The sequence below is a fragment of the Narcine bancroftii genome, chromosome 13, assembly GCF_036971445.1.
Source record: "Narcine bancroftii isolate sNarBan1 chromosome 13, sNarBan1.hap1, whole genome shotgun sequence".
Lineage (NCBI taxonomy): Eukaryota > Metazoa > Chordata > Chondrichthyes > Torpediniformes > Narcinidae > Narcine > Narcine bancroftii.
This window is the reverse complement of record NC_091481.1, coordinates 75,627,046-75,647,223: the sequence shown is the minus strand read 5'-3', so window position 1 is coordinate 75,647,223 and position 20,178 is coordinate 75,627,046. Positions and strand designations below refer to the sequence as shown.

General features: G+C 43.1%; 1 protein-coding gene across 2 annotated transcripts in view; it reads right to left on the bottom strand.

Moving 5' to 3' along the window:
* Positions 1 to 20,178, bottom strand: part of LOC138748711 (protein phosphatase 1 regulatory subunit 37-like) — a 77,085-nt gene that overhangs the window by 28,024 nt on the left and 28,883 nt on the right. For both annotated transcript variants that reach the window (XM_069909347.1, XM_069909349.1), the window contains exons 2-5: positions 19,466 to 19,563; positions 7,619 to 7,664; positions 4,999 to 5,099; positions 2,208 to 2,327 (exon numbers count right to left, since the gene is read on the bottom strand). In XM_069909347.1, the coding sequence (XP_069765448.1) occupies positions 2,208 to 2,327; positions 4,999 to 5,099; positions 7,619 to 7,664; positions 19,466 to 19,563 (365 nt within the window). The remainder of the gene's footprint in view (positions 1 to 2,207; positions 2,328 to 4,998; positions 5,100 to 7,618; positions 7,665 to 19,465; positions 19,564 to 20,178) is intronic.

Here is a 20,178-nt window from a genome sequence, read left to right as displayed (position 1 = left end):
TTTAGAGGTCGACTATTACACGCATTCTACTTTTGATCAGGGTATGAACCAGCGTTGGGTGTCCTGTTGGGTGGGTGGCTGGCCGGGATTGGGTCCACGTGTTGGGAGTCAGGAGCTTGTGGGTGGGCGTCCGGGCCAAACATTTGGGTGGGGGTCTCCACCTTTATACGAGTATGTATGGTGATTTGCAATGCAATACAGCTGGCAGAGCGCAATGCCTTTGATCGGGACCAAGGCTCAAATCCCGCACTGTCTATAAGGAGTTTGTTTGTTCTCCCCGTGTCTGCATGGGCTTTCCCTGGGGGCTCCAGTTTCCTCCCACCATTCAAAATATACCAGGGATGAGGGTTAATTGAGTGTAAATTGGGCAGCGTGGACTCGTGGCCTGAAATGGCCTGTTACCGAGCTGCGTGTCTAAATTTAATGTAGCTAATGACTGGTCATGAACAGTCAGTTTACAGGCAGATGCCGCGGATGGGGATCGAGGGGAGCCCGGTGCTGCGGCAGGGAGCAAGGGGTAGCCTGTGGCGAGAATGAGGGGCACCGGGGGTAGTCCGAGCCCATGGTGAGACAAGGTCCGGGGGAGGGGCCTTAGTAAAGCTCAGCCTCGGGCCTGGGTGGAAGTTAATCCACTACTGGTGAGTTTATTTACTTTGTTATTATGCTTGTGTATGTACCAGGTCTTATAAACTGTAATTGATGACTGGGGATCCGCAATTTCCAAGTGCTTCCAAAAAGGGTTCTGTGAGCTAAAAAAAAAAGTTTGGAAAGCCCTGTTCTGGAGTATCAGAGGCTGAGGGGAGATGCAAGTTATAAATTTATTAGAGGCTAGACCGACAGAATCCAACACCCCCCCACCACCACCACCAGCAAGTGTCAAAACATCACATTCTAGAGGAGCTGAAAGATGTGTAGGGCAAGTGTGGAACAAGCTGCCTGGGGCCGTAGTGGAAGTAGATACAGTAAAACCCCGTTATCCAGAATTCAAGCAACTGGCGGAAAATAAAATATGGAAGTTTAAAATTGGTACTCCAATCCACGCAACACACAATCTCAAGCAACCGGAAAATTCACTTATCCGGCATCTACCAATCACCATAGGTGCTGGAAAGAGGGGGTTTTACTGCACAATAGCAGTGTTTGAGACTTTTAAATAGACATGAGAATGCAGGGAATAGAGGGATAGGTATATGCAAGCATGGACGTTTCAGTTTCATTTGGACATCATGTTTGATGCAGACGGGGGGGGGGGGGGGTGGGGGGGGGGGGGTGAAAGACTGCACTGCTCTGTTCTATTACCTGCTTTCTGGGAATGCAATGAAAGGCCAAGGCTGTGGGTTTTCAACTGATTTATTACTGGCCCAGATAGATCATTCTGGTCTTGGTCTGCTTCATGTTAAAGTGTTGACTGGGGGCAAGAGAAGGGAGCACTGGGGCAGAAGGAAAAGGAAATGGCGGCGCTGCTGGAGCTGCTACAACGCCAGCTCTGCTGGTAGTACAGACCCACAGACAGCGGGGAAGCAAAGGCTTGGTGCTCCCCTGCGGAATCCAACCACCCAGCCTGACTGCCGTCAGCTCAGTGCAGACTTTAAACAACCGTTAAAGGAGCCGGTGGTGGTTTATTTTGCAATCTCATGATTGAGGGGTCTGCACCCAAGATGGCGCCTGTGTTCGGCAGCGGCCACGAGGGGTGGCAGACTCACAGGAAGCAGAGCACCAGAAAACGTGGAGATCAGCCCTAGCCTGAGAAGGAGAAGCAGAGGAGGTGACCCAGGGACGGGGACCACGGCGGCGGACCAATGAGGGGCTCTGGAGACTGGCTAAAGTGGGGGGGGGGGGGGCAGATATCAGTACCGAGAGGGTGCCGAGGGCTTCCTGATCACATCAGAGATTTGGATCTGGAGCTCGGGCTGCCGATAATTTAGACCGAAGGCCGTGTGGCTGCGGGAGCGCTGGAGATGAATCCATGGTCACTCACTGACTCGGGGAGGGGGGATGACTCTCTTTTGCTTCTCTTTCTCTGACCTTAAGGGGTGCTGGGAAATTTCTTCTGATGGTGAATCTGCCTGCCTTGTGGTAGACTAAAGGCAATTTTGTGCAATTTCACTTTTTCGGTTTTATTACATGGCAATAACCTTGTATCTTGAAGGGGGAAGGAACACAAGCATCGGTGACACACCCGTCAAAGAAGCGAGGAGCTGTCATACCTTCCTCATCATGTGAGCTGCAGCCTGCCAGCCTCGTGTCCCGATGTGCTTATTGAAAGAGATGTTTAGCTGGGTAGCCGACTCATAATACTCTATCATGTCAAACAACGCTGAAGCACCCTAAAGAAATACAAGGTAAAGTTATTTGAAACTCTAAAAAAATATAGTACAATAAAAGCTCATTACAGGAAGGATGTGGAAGCTGTGAAGAGGGGGCAGAGGAGAGTTATTAGGATGTTGCCTGGATTGTAAAATATATCTTATGAGGCAAGGTTAGCAGAGCAGGGACTTTATTCTTTGGAGCGTAGAAGGTTGAGAGGAAACTTAGAGGTCAACAAGATTGTGAGAGGCATCGATAAGATAGACGGCCAGCGCCTTTTTCCTAGGGCAGGAAGAGCAAACACCAGAGGGCATCTGTATAAGTGAAGTGAGGAAAGTTTAGGGGAGACATCAGGGGTAAAACCCCCACCCCCCCCTCCCCCAGAGAGTTGTGGGTGTCTGGAATGCATTGCCAGGGATGGTGGTAGAGGCTGGAACATCAGGGGCATATAAGAGACTCTTAGATAGGCACATGGATGGAAGAAAAATAGAGGGCTACAGGGTAGGGAGGGTTTAGTATTTTTTTAAGGAATATACGGGTCGGCACAACATTGAGGGCAGAAGGGCCTGTACTGTAGTGTTCCATGTTCTATGTAAAGCTGTCAAGTTAAGATTCTCTTTCTAATTTTTAAGAATGCTTTCTGTGTGTATGAGAGAACAGGAGTAATGGCTTTTCCCTTTTTTTTTAATTTTTTATTTTTCACACCATAAATCACATTAGCCATGATATACACTTTTTCTTTTTCACACATATACAGTGACTTTTTCTCCCCCCCCCTCCCTCCTCCCAAGCCACCCCCCACCCGCCCCCCCTCTCATCCATTTTAGGTATACAATCTAGGTTGCATTAAGCCAGTCAGACAATGTTGTCATTCAACAAAAATACACCAGAAATTCTACTGAGTCCATTCTTTTCTTTCCTTCTCCTTCCATCAACTTAGGTAATGTTTGTCCCCGGTAGGTTTTCGCTATTGTATTTAATGTAAGGCTCCCATACTTGTTCGAATATTTCAATATTATTTCTTAAACTATATGTTATTTTTTCTAATGGAATACAGAGTAATGGCTTTTCCCCAAGCGAGTTGTGAATCTGTCGAATTGTCTGCCCAAGGAAGCAGTAGAGGCTTCCTCATTAAATGCATTTCTGTAGAGTAGGGGAATTGAAGGTTATGGGGAAAAGGCAGGTGGGTGGAGTTGAGTCCACAACCATGATTTTTTTGAATGGCAGGGCAGGCTTGACAGGCCAAATCGCCTTCTCATCCCTACATAGAGCATGGCAACAGGCCCTTCCGGCCCACAAGCCCGTGTCACCCAAATGCCCCAATTAACCTTCAACTCCCAAATGTTTTGAACGGTGGGAGGAAACCAGAGACCCTGGGGAAAACCCACGCAGACACAGGGAGAATGAACAAACGTCTTACAGACAGTGCCAAGTTCAAACCTGAGTTGCTGCCACTATAATGGTGTGCTACTTTAACCATGCCGCCCTCTATCCTAACCATTTGCTCATCAGATAGCTGTAAAAGAGATTTAAATTCTCATTTTGAAGGTCTTATTCTAGTTTTCAAAACCTTTCAAGGCTTTGCATTACTGGAAGCTATACTCTGCAAGTTCCTCTCTAAAGTGTCTCTTTCAAGACATTGGGCATGGTGGCTCCGTGGGCAGCAGCGTGGAGGGCAGCTGCATGAGGGCTCCACGGCACGGAGGCTCAGCAGGCAGCGGTGTGGAGGCTCCATGGCATGATGGTTTGGCAGGTGGCAGCACGGCAGGTGGGTATGGCACGGTGGATCAGTTGGTTGGCAGCATGGCGGGCGACGGCATTGCAGTGTCACCACACCAGAGGCCGAGATTGAATAAAAACCCAAGTAGTAGGGCATTCAGCCCATCAAGTCTGCTCTGCCATTCAAAATCATACCTGACGTTCTTTTCCTTTCAACCCCATTGTCCTGCCTTCTCCCCCTAATCTTCGACGCCCTCACTGACCAAACCTGTTTTAAATATGACAGCCTCCACAGCCATTGGTGGATCTCCAATCCAAGCCTTGGGTGTTGTCTACATGGCTTTTGCACATTCTTCTTCCAACTATACGTGTCCCCTCCCATTGTTCTGACATTCTCCCTCAAACCATGTGCAGATTGGTTAGGTTAATTGACCACTAAAAATCTGGAGGCAGGTGATGGGAGAAAAAAATGGGATGAATTTAGGATAAAGTGATGGTCAGCAGGTTATCTGCTGATGAACTTCCTCGCTATAGCATCATCTCCTTGTGTGTGAGAGTTAATTTTGGTTTCGTTATACTTCTGCGGGGGTCAGTTACTTCAATAGCACAATGTAAATGCAGGTTCTTATTGAGACCACCCATTGTAAGGGTTAGTGGAAAGATCGACAAATGAGCTTTTGTCGGCCGACTCAGCACACGGGCCAACACTCCCACTATGTGTCTGTCCAGCTGGAGTCAGAGCACAAGGAACTGTAGTATTCATGAAGAGAAGGGCTTTATCCATGTGCCAGCTAACCAGGCAGAAATCCATCAAAGAGGTATTTGACACAAACAATAGTGAGATGCAAGCTGTTTAAATTGGCATTAATACAAGTTTATAAATTGGTCAAAACCTGGCCATAAACACACAATGAAGAATGCATTAATGTATAATTAAAAATCCATAATATAAAGATATTTAAAACGGCTCACATCTTCATCTAGGTTGGTTGCCTCCAAATCCACCAGCTTAAACTGTACCCGTTTGAAAACCTCTTCCAAGGCCTCAGAAGCTTTGTAGTCCAGTTTCTCACCTGAAAGAACAAGTTACTTATGAATAAGCCCAAACACGAGGCTGGAGAAACTCAGCAGGCCAAACAGTGGACTTTATAGAGCAAAGATAAAGGTACATCACCAACGTTTCTGGCTTGAGGCCTTCATCAAGGTCTGAGCAAAATGTAGGCAGGCGTCCAAACAAACCCCAGCCCTACAATGACATGTCTGCCCATGACCTCTTGCTGTGAAATCAAAGCTACCTTTAAATTGAAGAAGAAACACCTAATATTCCGTCTGGGCCCTCTCCAACGGATGGCATTAACGTTGACTTCTCCGGACTCTGGTGGCCCACTCCCCTGGTCTCCCCAATCCCTCCATCTTCTTTCCTCCAGCTCTCCACTCCTTCCCTCTCCATTCAGAGCTATCTCCCTCTCCTTGTTTGCTGGTCTGTCCTCCCTCCCTTATCCATCTATTACCTCCTGCCTGTGGGTCTGTGCTCCTCCCCACCATTTTGTTCAGGCACCTGCCTACATTTTGCTCATACCTTGATGAAGGGCTAAAGCCCGAAACGTTGGTGATATATCTTTATGTTTGTTACATAAAGTATGTTGTGTGACCTGCTGAGTTTCTCCAGCATTGTGTTTTTACTTCAATCACAGAGTCTGCAGACTTTGATATTTTACATTTGAATAAGCCTAAGGTTTGATAAATTCCCAAGCCCTCTCTTCCAGTGCTAGTCTGGTTAAGCATGACAAGATGGTCACAATATAAAATTCAATGGCAGACTTCTTTGCTGCAATTTTACATTCTGGCTTGCTTTAATTTTTATTCAGAGATATGGCAAAGTAACAGGCCCTTCCGGCCTTGAACCTGTGCTGCCCCAAATACACCCCTGTGACCAATTAACCTACAACCCTGGTAGAGCTCTGGAAACCGGAGCACTCAGAGGAAACCCACGCAGACATGTGAAAAATACACGAACTCCTTGCAGACAGCACCCGATTCGAACCCAGGATGCTGATGTTGTAAAAATGTCATGCTAACTACTTTCCAGGTGAAAGGTTGGGATAAAGTCATGAGGCAAATACTTCTTGTGTCCAGAGTGCAAGGTAAGCACACGGATTGTCTGAATGAAAAGCACAGCAACAGGGCTGCCTCTGTCACCGACATCTTCCTTCTGCCTCTCAATAGCAGTTGGGAAAGGAATCCCTGGCAACTTTTTCTCTCTGCACTGTAGCCACATTTAGTTTTCTCAACCTCTGCCCTCCTTGAAGATCTGCCAGATACAGGCAATGTTCTTTTCTACTGCTCTTGGAGGTGTCGTGGTGCTCCTTGTTGGCAGTGCATCATTAAATAAACTGGCAGTGATAGACTAAAGATCAAAATGCCACACGGCAATAGTTACACCTGAGTGACGCTAAAGAAACGACACTGAAATCGAAAGCCCAGCTTCCAATACAGAGCCTTGTATTTTCCTACCTTATATCTTTATCCACATACCCCAACAAGTAAAATTACAACGCCGGAGAAACTCAGCAGGGCTTGAGTCCGAAACGATGGTTCTGTATCTTTATCTTTGCTACATAAAGTACACTGTTTGACCTGCTGCGTCTCTCCAGCATTTTGTTTACTTCAATCGCAGTCTTTACAACCCAGTAGTTTTAAAGTAAATGTCATTACCATAAGTATGCTTGATTGCAATTTAAAAATACCTTCCCAATATCTTAGACCTTACCCCTAAAGAGTGGTAGTATTTCAGTCACACAGAGTGGGAACAGGCCCTTCGGCCAAACTTGCCCACACTGACCAAAATGTCCGACCAAATGTTCGACCTGCCAGCATTTGGCCCATATCCATTTAAACTCATCCTATCCAGGTTTTTGTTACATCTTTCTTAAATGTTGCAATATTACCTGCACCCTTCACCCAGCCACCCCTTGATCGCTGCTCTCCCCTCCCTCCTTTCTCCACCTATCACCTCCTGCCTTTGCTTCCACTCCTCCCCCTCTTACTCTTTTGTTCGGACACCTGGCAACTTTTTTCCATACCTTGATGAATGGCTCGAGCCCGACACTGCTTGACTTGTTGAATTTCTTCAGCATTGTGTTTTTACTTCAACTACCATGTCTGCAGATTTGTGTTTTACTTCTACCACCACCAGGCTGAGAATCAACTTTTTCCCATGGGCAGAGTGAATGTTGAACGACCAAAAGGAACTGCTCAAACTAACAATCGGAGACTCTAATAGTCACTAAACAACAGTTATTTATTCTTTTTATATTTCTCCTGCATATAGATTGCTTGTCTCTATGAGTGTAATGTCGGGTTGTGTGCCAGCACGTTTTCACCGAGGACTGGAGAAAGCTGTTTTTTCGGGTTGTACTTGTGCAATCGGATAATGAAGTCACTGAAAAGGATAATTTTTATCAGTGATACCTGTAATAATTTCAAAATATTTCTTCTTTATATTGACGTTATAATTTTACTACAGCTACTGTATCTCAAATCTCCATGACATTCAGCTCAGAGAGAGATTCCTTATTATTTCCTGCCTTACCTTTTAGATCCAGGCAGTCCAATCTCTGTGATAAATGTTTGAACTCCTACAAAACAGGAAATGACCATCAAGTCAAAAGGACATCTTTACAGAGGGAGGAGTACCACAACACTATATACCACAGCTCTCTAAATCTCTGGTGAGACCACACTTGGAATATCGTGTTCATGAAAGGAAGGACGTGGAAGCTATGGAGACGAGGCAGAGGAGTAGCTTGAATTGGAAAATATGTCTTAAGAGTCAAGGTTAGCAGGTCTAGGGCTTTTCTCTTTGGAGTGAAGAAGCCTTAATAGAGGTCTATAAGATTATGAGAGGCGTAGCTAGCCAGCACCTTTTTCCCAGGGTGGGAGGAGTAAACATCAGAGGAAATATGTACAAAGTGAAGGGAGGTAAGTTTAGTGGAGACATTAGGGGTAAACACAGAGAACTATGGGTATCTGGAATTCCTTGTTAGGGTGGTGGTGGAGGTTGGAACAGGAGAGGCATTTAAGAGGTTCTTAGAGAGGCACATTGATGAAAGAAAAATAGAGTAATGAGGTAGGGAGGGTTTCGCTTTTTTTGGGTAGGTATTTATGAGGTAGCACCACATTGAGGGCCGAAGGGCCTTTACTGTACTGTAACGTTCTATGATCTAACACCCTTCATGGGTGATGACGAAACAGAACTAAGCACCAGCTGTGTAATATTTTAGTAACTGACCAAAAAATTGATCAGAGGGAGGTTTTAATGAGTGCAGTGAAGAGAATTAGAGCATCAAATTGGTCTGGTGTCCAAGGGGAGAATATTGACCCTTACGTTAGTGAGGAAATAGCAGATCCTTTGACAGTGATTTTTCAAATGTCAGAGACGGGTATAGTGTCGGAGGACTGGCGTGTTGCGCATGTGGTTCCTTTGTTTAAAAGGGTCCGAGGAGCAAGTCTAGTAATTATCGGTCCGTAAGTTTGACCTATGTGGTAGGCAAATTAATGGAAAGCGTTCTTAGTATATATAATTATCTGGAGAGACAGGGTCTGATCAGGAATGCTTTTTTTTTTATTTTTTTTTAAATTTTTTATTTTTCACACCATAAATCACGTTAGCCATGATATACACTTTTTCTTTTTCACACATATACAGTGAATGCTTAACACAGATTTGTGCATGACCAATCTTTTTTTCCCCAACTTTATTTAAAAATTAAAAAAACCATATAAAATACGTAATATAAAAAGCAAAAACAAACTACAACTACCCCTCCCCACCCACCCTCAGCATACCCGGCAAGGGGAGCATACAAAGAGTAATAAAAAAAACTTATACAACACTAAGATATTACTCAACCCATACAATTCAAATAAGGCGACTGCATCTTAATTAAAAAAAATCATAATTAACATTTTCCCCACATAAATACAAGATCTCAACTCATTATTGCCAAAGAATTATATTCAACTCCACCTCCACCTTCCATGAAATAGCCACGCATTTACATGTTACCGCCAATGCTAGATGAAGAAAGGTTGTCTGAAACTTATCCAACCCCAAATCAGTAAGTAGGGCAGTACAACCCAACAGGAAAATTTTTGGATCTAATAGAAATTTAATCTTAAACAATTTTTGAAGAAATTCCTTAATTCTTTGCCAAAATGGTTGAACCTTATCACAAAACCAAACTGAATGTAAAAATGTTCCTACACATACTCCAGATCTAAAACACACTTCTGAATTACTAAATCCATATTTTTTTTCTATTTCTCAGGGATCAGATACAACTGATGCAAAAAGTTATAATTAACCATACTATATCTTACATTAAGCAATTTAGTCTCACTCTATCATGACACATAGTCTCCCAATCAGCCTGATCAATATGACAAATTAAATCACTTTCCCATTTGGTACGAGATTTATCTAAATTTATTTGATCTATTGTGTCTTGCAACAATGTGTACATCTCAGAAATAAAACCCTTATTTAATGAATGAGAAATCAAGAACTCAAATTTCGTTAACTTAGGAATTTTCATTTCTCTTCCGAAATTATCCTTCACTAATGCTCTAAGCTGATAATACACAAATAAAGAATTCACTGAAATTCCAAATTTATCTCTGTTGATTAAAAGGTAACAATTTAGCTTCTTCAAAACAATCTCGCAATAATTTTATTCCCTTAATCTGCCAATCTTTTAAAAATCTATTATTCAGCAAAAAAAAGGAATCAATTAATTTTGATATATTGGAGCCTAGACTGATAATTTACCTTTCGTACCCATCAATAAATTCCTTTTAGTCCAAGTCTCTAACAAATGTTTTGAAATTGGTACATTATATCCCTGTAATAAAATAGGTTTCCACTTAAATATAAAGTAACGTGGGTAAGTTTCTGAAATACTAGCCAATTCTACCCTAGCCCAAGTAGGCGGCCACGAAACATCCAACATACGGTTAAAAAATCTTAATTGGGCAGCTTCTTAACAATTTTGAAAATGAGGCAGTTGTAAACCTCCCAAAGCATATTTCCAAGTCAATTTATGTAATGCTACTCTAGCTAACTTCCCCCTCATAGAAACTCTCGTACTATTTTATTTCAATCTTGGAAAAAAGATTTAGGGAGTAAACAAGGAATCAACTGAAAAAGATATTGAATTCTTGGAAAAACATTCATACTTAAAAAACTTTTTCTTTAGTTGTGTAATTTTAAATTTCTTCATGGGGGAGGGGTTTAGTACTTGGTTAATTTAGGGGTTATTTTAAGCAAGGGGAGCTTTATTTTGTTTTGATAAAAAGGGGGTGTTTTTTTTAAATTGTTAAAATATGTCTAATTTGAATTGTGCGTGACCAATTGTGTTGAATTTTTTGAAGAGGTGACTAGGAATGTTGAGGAGGGTCGAGCAGTGGATGTTGTCTATATGGAGTTCAGTAAGGCCTTCAATAAGGTTCCACATGGAAGGTTAGTTAGGAAGGTCAGTCGTTAGGTATTAATTTTGAGATACTCAAATGGATTCAACCGTGGCCAGAAGGGAGATTTCAGAAAGTTGTAGTCACCCTGGAGGCTGGTAACAAGCGGTATGCTTCAGGGATCTGTATTGGGTCCTTTGCTGTTTGTCATATACATTAATGATCTGGATAGTGGGGTGGTAAATTGGATTAGTATATATGCAGATGATACTAAAATAGGTGGAATTGTGGATAATGAAGAAGGTTTTCAAAGATTGCAAAGGAATTTGGACTGCTTAGAGAATGGGTTGAAAGATGGCTGATGGAGTTTAATACTGATAAATATGAGGTGCTTCACTTTGGAAGGAATAATCAATACAGGATATACATAGTAAATGGGAGGGCATTGAAGAATGCAGTGGAGCAGAAAGATCTAGGAATAACGGTGCATCGTTCCCTGAAGGTAGAATCTCTTGTAGATAGGGTGGTGAAGAAGGCTTTTAGTAGGCTGGCCTTTATAAATCAAAGCATAGAATACAGGAGTTGGGAAGCGATGTTGAGACTGTTCAAGGCTTTGGTGAAGCCAAATTTGGAATTCTGTGTGCAATTCTGGTCACCGAATTATAGGAAGGATATCAACAAGGTAGAGAGGGTGCAGAGAAGATTTACGAAAATGTTACCTGGGATTCAGAATCTAGATTACAAAGAAAGATTAAGCAAATTAGGTATTTATTCTTTGAGGCATAGAAGGTTGAGAGTGGATTTGATAGAGGTATTTAAGATTATAAGATGGATAGATAGAGTTGATATGGATATGGCTTTTTCCATTGAGAGTAGGAGAGATGGAAACAAGAGGACATGAGTAAAGAGTTAAGGGGAAAAAGTTTAGAAGTAACATGAGGGGGAACTTCTTCACAGAGAGTGGTGCTGTGTGGAATGAGCTTCCGGAAGAAGTAGTGGTGGCAGGGTCCATTTTGTCATTTAATGAAAAATTGGATAGGTATATGGATGGGAGGGGAATGGAGGGTTATGGGCAGAGCCAGGTAGGTGGGACTAGAGGAGAAGACTTAGTTTGGTGCGGACTAGAGGAGCCAAATGGCCTGTTTCTGTGCTGTAATTGTTATATGGTTATGTGTATAATTGCCCCTCCTCACTTTTGAATGTTATTCACCAGTCAGTCATCCAAAGACAATGGCAGACTCCTGTACAAAACAAACAAATTCATAGAAAGACTACTCTTCTCCTTTGAAAACAATATCCAGAATTCAAGCAACTGGCAAAAAAAATTAGGTAAAAAAAATACAGAAGTTTAAAATTGGTGCACCTCATTGTAAGTTCACCCATCACACAACGTGCAATCTCAAGCAATCTGAAAATTCACTTACCTGGCACCTACCAATCCGCCTAGAGGTTCTACTGTATATATGAATTTGTTTTACAGTGCATAGTACACTTATTAAATATAGTCATTGATGTAATAAAGGAAAAAGCGAGAAGTTGCCCATAACCAAGTTCTGCTAAGTCATGAAATTTTGTTTCAAGGATCTTGGCTGAATAATAACATGGCGTCCTTTAAGTGACAGGAAAAAGGACTTCAGATTAATACTTCATTCAATTTACAGTAACCATAATAGCATACTATCAAATTAGCCTAGAGTTTCATCTAAAGCCTCAAGGGTCTCAGAGACTTGAAATCTGCTAACTCAGGTGATCAAGGTACAATTTCAGGATCAGAATTTATTGCCAGGAAATTCAGTGTTTTGCGGCAGCCTTATCTAGTAACCATCTTTAACATTACTATAAAAAAAATAATAGGGCACAAAAAGTAAGGCAGCGTCTTTGGTTCATTGATTATTCAGGAATCTGATGGCAGTCCTTGTGCCGCTGGGAGCTCGCCTTTAGGCTCCTGTACCTTTTTCCCCTGATGGTCACAGAATGAAGAGGGCATGGCCTGGGTGATGGGGGTCTTGAGGATAGAAGCTGCTTTTTTAAGACACCGCCTCACACAGACGTCCTCGATGGAGTGAAGTCTGGGGCCTGTGATGCCGCAGGCCAGGTTAACAACCCTCTGGAGTTTATTCTTGATCTGAGAGTTGGTGCCTCCATACCAGACAGTGATGCAACCAGCCAGAATGCTCTCCACCAGACACCTGTAGAAGTTTAGAGAATTTTCGGTGACATACCGAATCTCCTCAGACACCTCAATGTATCGCCGTTGGCGAGCCTTCTTTGTGATTGCCTCAACATGGAGGCTCCAGCACAGGTCCTCGGAGATGCTGACACCCAGAAACTTGGAAGTTCTTGACCCTCTCCACTACTGAGCCCTGGATGAGGACTGGGCCGTCTTCCCCAGACTTCCTTCTGAAGTCCCCAATCATCTCCTTGGTTTTGCTAACATTGAGCGCAAGGTTGTTGTCGTGACACCATTCAACGAGCTGATCCATCACCCCCCCGTATGGTTCCTCATTGCCGTTTGAGATTTTGCCGACAACTGGGTTGTCATCAGCAAATTTGTAGTTAGCGATAAAATTGTGCCTGACCACACAGTCGTGGGTGTATAATAATAGGTATAATTAGCTAAACATCCGGCTCCTTCAGCTTAAAGTACAAAACTGAAGTCAATAAGAATCCAAATACTGCTGAAGTTTGCCTCAAATGGGGCAATATTTTCAAGACCATGTCATAATGTGGGAAGTATAGCAGCTCATTTTAAGCCCTAGTTTCTCTCCTTGGGAAAAAGGTAAGAGTTCTGCCAGAAATTCTTACTGAATTGCATCCTGTTGGGATTTTGTTGCATCTGTACGAATATATACAAGTCCTCTAGTCCATCATTATCAAACCTCTGACACTGATCAGAGGCAGTCTAAAACAGTTTCACCAGGCAAATTCCCAAAATGAGAGGTTGCCCTCTCAAAAAAGCCGAGTGGCTTAGGTCTGTATTTTTTCGGAGTTTAGAAGAGTGGGGGAAAAAACATTATTAAGACACACAAGTTCCCAAGGGGACATGACAAAGGATGATGTGTTGTTTTTCACCAGTGGGACAGCCTCAAACTGAGAGACAGTTTCTATATATTTAAAAATTTTTTTTTTAGACATACAGCATGGTGGGCCATTTTGGTCCACGAGCCCATGCGCCTCCCCCACTCCAATTAACACAACCCCCAGTACATTTTGAAGGGTGGGAGGAAACTGGAGCAGCCACACAGACACGGGGAGATGGTTAAAACTCCTTACCGAACCCTGTCCCGATCACCGGCGCCGTAATATCGTTGCGCTAACCGCTATGTTATCCTTGCCGCCCAAATACATAGAGTTTTTTTTGTTGCAGAGGTGGCGATACTCTGGATTTCTCTGGCAGCTGGTTCACTGGAAACATTTAAGGTGGAGGTAGATAAATTCTTGAAACGTGGAAATGAGGTCATAGGGAACTGGCATAGAAGAGGAGACGAGGCCTCATGCAGATCAGCCACAACTGTACTGGACTGTGGGGCAGGCCTTGTGCGGACAAGTGGCCTCCTGCTTTTTTTCTTGAAATTCCCCATTCTTTCATCTGACCTCACTGGAGACATGAGTTTCTATGATAGCAACACAGAAAGGGGAGTGCAACATCATGCCTTTGGAATTCCATGGCACATTATTGAAGAGATACAGGAGTTCCCTCCAACGTGGTAGTCGATATGTATATTGCAGCCAATATACATTTGTTTAGCGTTCTTTGTGGGACCTTAATGTGTGCAGAGTGGCTGCTGTGTTGACTACTGCAATGCTATGAGGGATGATAAATGCTTTGTAAGCCAGTAGAAATATAGGATCCTTTTTAAAAAAGGATAACACTCTTGGGCTCCCAATACTCCTTCCATTTGAAAGAGCATTGCATTGTGGATATTTATTTATCTCTCCCTTTTATATTTATTATCCTTTTTCAGTCTCATGGTACATTATGGTGTTAACTCATTCACAATGGGACCATCGAACCCACTCTGGATGATTTCTCCACCCCCCCTTCCCCCAAAATTAATGTCTGCTCAAGGACAGCCCTGAGGTTCCAGCTGCCAGCCTGACTGTACAGTCAGAATGCCAAATTCAGAAGGCTGCAAGAGGCCTGATGGAAAGATGAGCTCCCATTTCCTGAATTCCAGGCCAAGGTCGTTGGAACGGCAGGCAGCTGGAGCTATGCTTGAGGACTGAAGTGACTTGCTGAAGGACAATCATCCAGTGTGGGTTCACTCCTTCACAGAACTCAAAACACTACCACGCAGTACAGTCCCTTTGGACCTCGATATTGTGCCGCCCCATATATACCAGCCCCATATATATCATCCCACAGAGGGCGACATAGCGTTGCAGTAGTAAACACAGCAGTCACTTTGCCCACATTAAGGTCCCACAAAGAACATTAGACAAAAAAAACCTAAACCCTCCCCAACGCATAACCCTCTATTTTACTTTCATCCATCTGCCTGTCTGAGAGTCTTCTAAATGCCCCTATTGTTCCAGCCTCCACAGAGGGGAGAGATTCAGATCATAAAACACATCTCGAGCCAACAAGGAAGCATGTGACAAGATGAAATTTTAGCATCAATCTGAGCAGTCATGTCAGAGCACAGGAATTTGACAGACTCACACCATCAGTATGCTCACGTGAGAAGGAGAATGTCACATGGTGCTGTCAGACTCCCTGCAACAAGATATTTACAAAGCAGCTCACAAATTCGACAGGAAACTGAGGAGAGGAAGGGACACAAATTCTACAGGAAAAGGGGAAAGAAAAAAATACTCAAAAGCAAACAATGTTGTGGCTCTCAGAGTTTATACCTCGTTTCAGAGACAGATTTTTCCATACAATATCTGTTGTGACACAGTTAGTGCAGCGGTTCGCACAACGCGGTTACATCTTCAGCCACCTGGGTTTGATCCAGCATTGTCTGTACGCTCTCCCCGTGTCTGCGTGGGTTTCCTCTGGGTGCTCTAGTTTCCTCCCACCGTTCAAAACTTCAGGGGTTACAAGTTAATTGGGTTATTTGGGCGGCACAAGCTTTTTAATGATGTTTAGATGGGAGTGCAAACTTGGAACTGCTGACCTTCACCCAACATCTGTTTCTGATTGCGGGTGATAATCAGGAACTTACAAAACCAAACATTTACAACTCATCATCGCCCCCACCCCCCCCCCCACCCCCGTCCATCCCAGTATGCGGAGCTGAAGCTTTTAGTAAACACACCGAAATGCTGGAGGAACTCAGCCGGTCAGTCTTTACAGCATCTCTAGGAGACAAAGATATATTGCTGCCATTTCAGACCTGAACCCTTCTGCAAGGAAAAATATCAGAAAAGGCAGAAGTAGGATATGTCAGAAAGTCTCGGAATTCAAACAATGGGGGAAGAATCCAGACCAACAAAAGGCCTTAATCGAATATAAGAGACTACATAAGAATTTATCATGTCTCTGTGAAAGGAGACAGGGAAAGGAAAGATGATGGGGGAAGAAGTGAGGCTTATTCTAGCCTTAGATGACCTAATTTCAAAGTATCACCTTCCAAGGTGTGAGCTGCGATATCTCAAATTTCAATCTCTTCAATCCAACAAATCAAACTATGGCTATTACTTTATGTAGTTTTAATTCAGTGACAAAATGGATAAACATTTTGCATAGCTTTTCATTAAGACTTTAATAATGATGAATAATATGGCATTTACTGTATGAAAGACATACAAAAGTTATTTAAAGGGATACAAAAGCCTTTAAAAAGATACACAATTTAAAGAAAAATTTCTCATGCTCACGCTTCTTTCACAACTACAAACAGTAGCTCTCTTAAAGAGACAGGCACAAAATTAACTAAGAATTAAAACCACAAGGTTTTAACCTTTACAGTTCCCATTTCTTATAATATCCCCAAGAATTTCAGATTAGTAGGTTAGATAGCAATTGTAAGTTGTCCCAAGTGAGCTGAATCTGGGCAGTGCTGATGGGAGAATAAAATGAGGTTATTGTAAATTAGTGCTTGTTGTCTCTGTGGGCGTGGTGGGCACTGGAGGTCAGGATTGAACCCAGGCTGGTGGAGCTATGAACAAGTTATGATTTTGCATCCATTATGTCAACCTCCTATATTGAGAGCTGGCTGCATCACAGTGTGGTACAGTTGCTGCAGAGAAATGGATCGGAGGTCAATCCACACAGGACCATATAAGAGCGGCAGGGAGGCTCACTGAGGTCTCCCTCGCTGACGTGATCTACTGGGACCGTTGTCTGAAGAGGGCGCGCAAAATCACTGAGGACTCCTTCCACCCTGCACACAGCATCTTCCAGTTGCTCCCGTCGGGGAAGAGATCCAGGAGGATCAGAGCCAGCGCCGCCAGGCTGAGGAACAGCTTGATTCCACAGGCAGTGAGAACCCTGAACGACCAAAGGCAAATGCTCACTCTACTATTCATGAAACAATATTGATTTATTTATATACAGGGATATAAATGTATTGTTTCTCAGTATGTTCATTATGTCTGGTTGTGCGTCTGTGTGTTTTGCACCAAGATCCAGAAATCACTGTTCTGTCAGCTTGTACTTGACAAGCACCACTGTGCCACCTTTATGCTGAAGCCTCAGGGCTGTGATCCCTCCTAAATCTTTCACTTCACTACCATCAGGGAAAAAGGTCCAGGAGCCTAAAGACAAGCACTCAATGGCACAAGGACGGCTTCTTCCCTGTTGCCATTAGATTCCTGAATAATCAACGAACCAAAGACACGGCCTCACTTTTTGCAATATTATTTTCATTTTTGTTTAATCGTAATGTTGTGAGATGGTTGTCATATGAATGTTTGCTCTATGAATTATGCTGCTGCCAAACACCAAATTTCACAACAATAAACTCCTCCTAAATAGGTTAACAAGACTGCAAGGATCTAGGAATAGTGTGAAAAATAGGAGGCATCTGTGGGAACATCACACAAAGGAAAGAATGGAAATACAGTAGTAAACTAAGAAAATTTGATCAATCTGACAAAGCCCTTGGAATTTGCATTTTAGACTTTAAACTGGGAGCAGAACCGAGTCATGTGGCATATCGTGCCTAACAAAGGCACTACTTCACTGGAACAGAGACAAACCCATATTTATAGCTGCTGTGTCAATTCAACACTTCAGAAACTTGTGACCATGAGTAAATAGCCACTCCAACCAGTCACACAATAATCAACTGCATGTTCTGTTGACAAATGATAAAAGAGGGAATAAGGGAGGGAATTACAGATACATTTATTGCCTGAAGACAGCCACACCCATATGCCAGCATGCATGTCTTTTGAGTGGGTCCTGAAGCATTAACATGATTATCCAACAAACATAGAGCCTATAAAAACACGAAATAGCAGAAGGCTACTCAGCACCCTTCAATAAGATGGCGGTTGATCTTTTATCTCACTGTCACTTTCCTGAATGATCTCCTGAATCCCCCTCAAATCCAAAAATTCTCACTCCCTAAAACCTCAAGGAGGTTTCAGGATTTCACTGCTTTCCCCTGCAACCGCTGCAATCGTGTCTGCCTGTCCCGCATCGGACTTGTCAGCCACAAACGAGCCTGCAGCTGACGTGGACTTTTTACCCCCTCCATAAATCTTCGTCCGCGAAGCCAAGCCAAAGAGAGAAATAGACAAGTAGCATGGCCAATGGAGGAAGTGGAGGCAAGGACTCTCAGTTCCAGGTGAAAAGGCAGTCAACTTGCTGCCACGCATGGTTTTCAAACCGCAGAACGGCACAATCCGGGAATTTTGCCTCGACACGGGTCAGCTAAAAAGTAACGTGCAGGAATTTTGAGTCAATTCTTGTACTGCAATGTATCCTGCAGGACCCCCTACAACTTTTTGGAGGAAGCCTGCACCGCAAATCATACCGGAAAGATTCACTGACAGTCATCCACTCTACTGCACAACCAACCACTGGGACTGTTGCATTCAGGTTCTTGCAGTCTAAAAAGGCGCCCAGTGTGAACGACCACATGGGCAAAAATTATGTTAATTTTTCCCACGATTTTCCCGACATTGCAGTCCAAAAACCATACCCGCTGCAGAAGGTTACGCTACGGGTTTCATGCAACACCCTCAGTAATTACTGACAATAAAAACAAAGGCCAGACAAATCACTTCCCATCAATGGTCACAGTATAGAAACTGCAGCTGACTTTTCCCAAACATGTCACCTGCACTGACATCAGCTATTGCAGAACCTTCTGATCACAAAAACACCAATATAAAATCTATTTCAAACAGCATTTTAAAGCATGTTCTGCCATTTAAAAGAGATTGTCGATTTCACCTCCACTTCCATGCACGTCTTTTCCCCTTCATATCTCCAATTAAGATAAAACTATTAATCTCAGATTTGAAAATGATAACCGACTCCACCATAGCCATTGGAAGAAATCACCCCGTTTCTAGCACTGAGTGTTTGCCAACTCATGACCATCAGCGATTAGGTGAACTTGTGTCAGAGCAGGTCATTAAAGTAAACAGCCAGTGGGAAAAAGATCAATAAAATTGACCTGAGAAACAAAAGGTATCATAAGACCCCAAGATAAACGAGGCCTCCAAAATACAAGAATTCAATAACCACAAAAGGACGGGCTGCATTTAGGTAACATATTGTATTGGTCTCTCCATTTTCACAAAATCCTGTTTTCTATGAATCTCTGGTGAGATCACATTTAGAATATTGCATTCAGTTCTGGTCACCTCTTTGCAGGAAGGATGTGGAAGCTGTGTAAACGATGCAAAGGAGATATACCAGGATGCTGCATGGATTAGGAAAATGTGTTTTATGAGGGCAAGGTTAGCAGAACTAAGGCTTTTCTCTTTGGAGCAAAGAAGGTTGATACCCGCCCCCCTCCCAAATCACCACCAATGCTGGGGCATGCTCCGAATGTGCAGGCTTACTTACTTGGATCTGTTTGAGCAGCTTGTTAATCGGCTTGCAATTCAGCTTCTGACAGGCCTTCCTGTAGGCAGCAATAATCTCCTCCACAGTCACATTCTGGGCTGTAGGATAGAAAACAGACAGACACATGTCAACTAGCTCCACAGGGAACACAACTATTTGCATAAATGCTTACAGAACCGGAGCAAAATGTGTATTGCTAAGAGACAGAGAAGATTGCGGAAACACTCGGCAGGTCAGACAGCACATGTGGAAAGAGAGTTAACTTTCTAGCCTGACGACAGATCTTTTCCCTAAAACGTTCACTGCTTTTCTTTTTGCAAATATTGCCTGACTTGGCAAGAATTTCCAGCAATTCTGATTTATTTCAGTTTTAAAAATTTTTTTATCCTTTGTTTTGAAAAGCATCAGACATTGGTGTACTGTGCTCAACTGGTTTTTGTTTTGTGCAACCATCTTGTTGAGAAGCCCTCTACATCACTCATCTCCCAGAGAGAGGGAAGTCTTGTTGGGCTGTGTTTTGCAAGCTTGGCATAATTTGTCACTGCACTCTTACCAGAGATTAAACATTGTTCATTAAAGCGACACTCTAGGGATGCAAATAGAAATATGCTGTCACATGGTTCAGCATTGAGGGGAGTGTTGAACTATTAGATGTTTGACCAGCAAAAGACCTTGGAAATGTTAAGACCTGGCAGCTCTTTGAGTGAATTAAT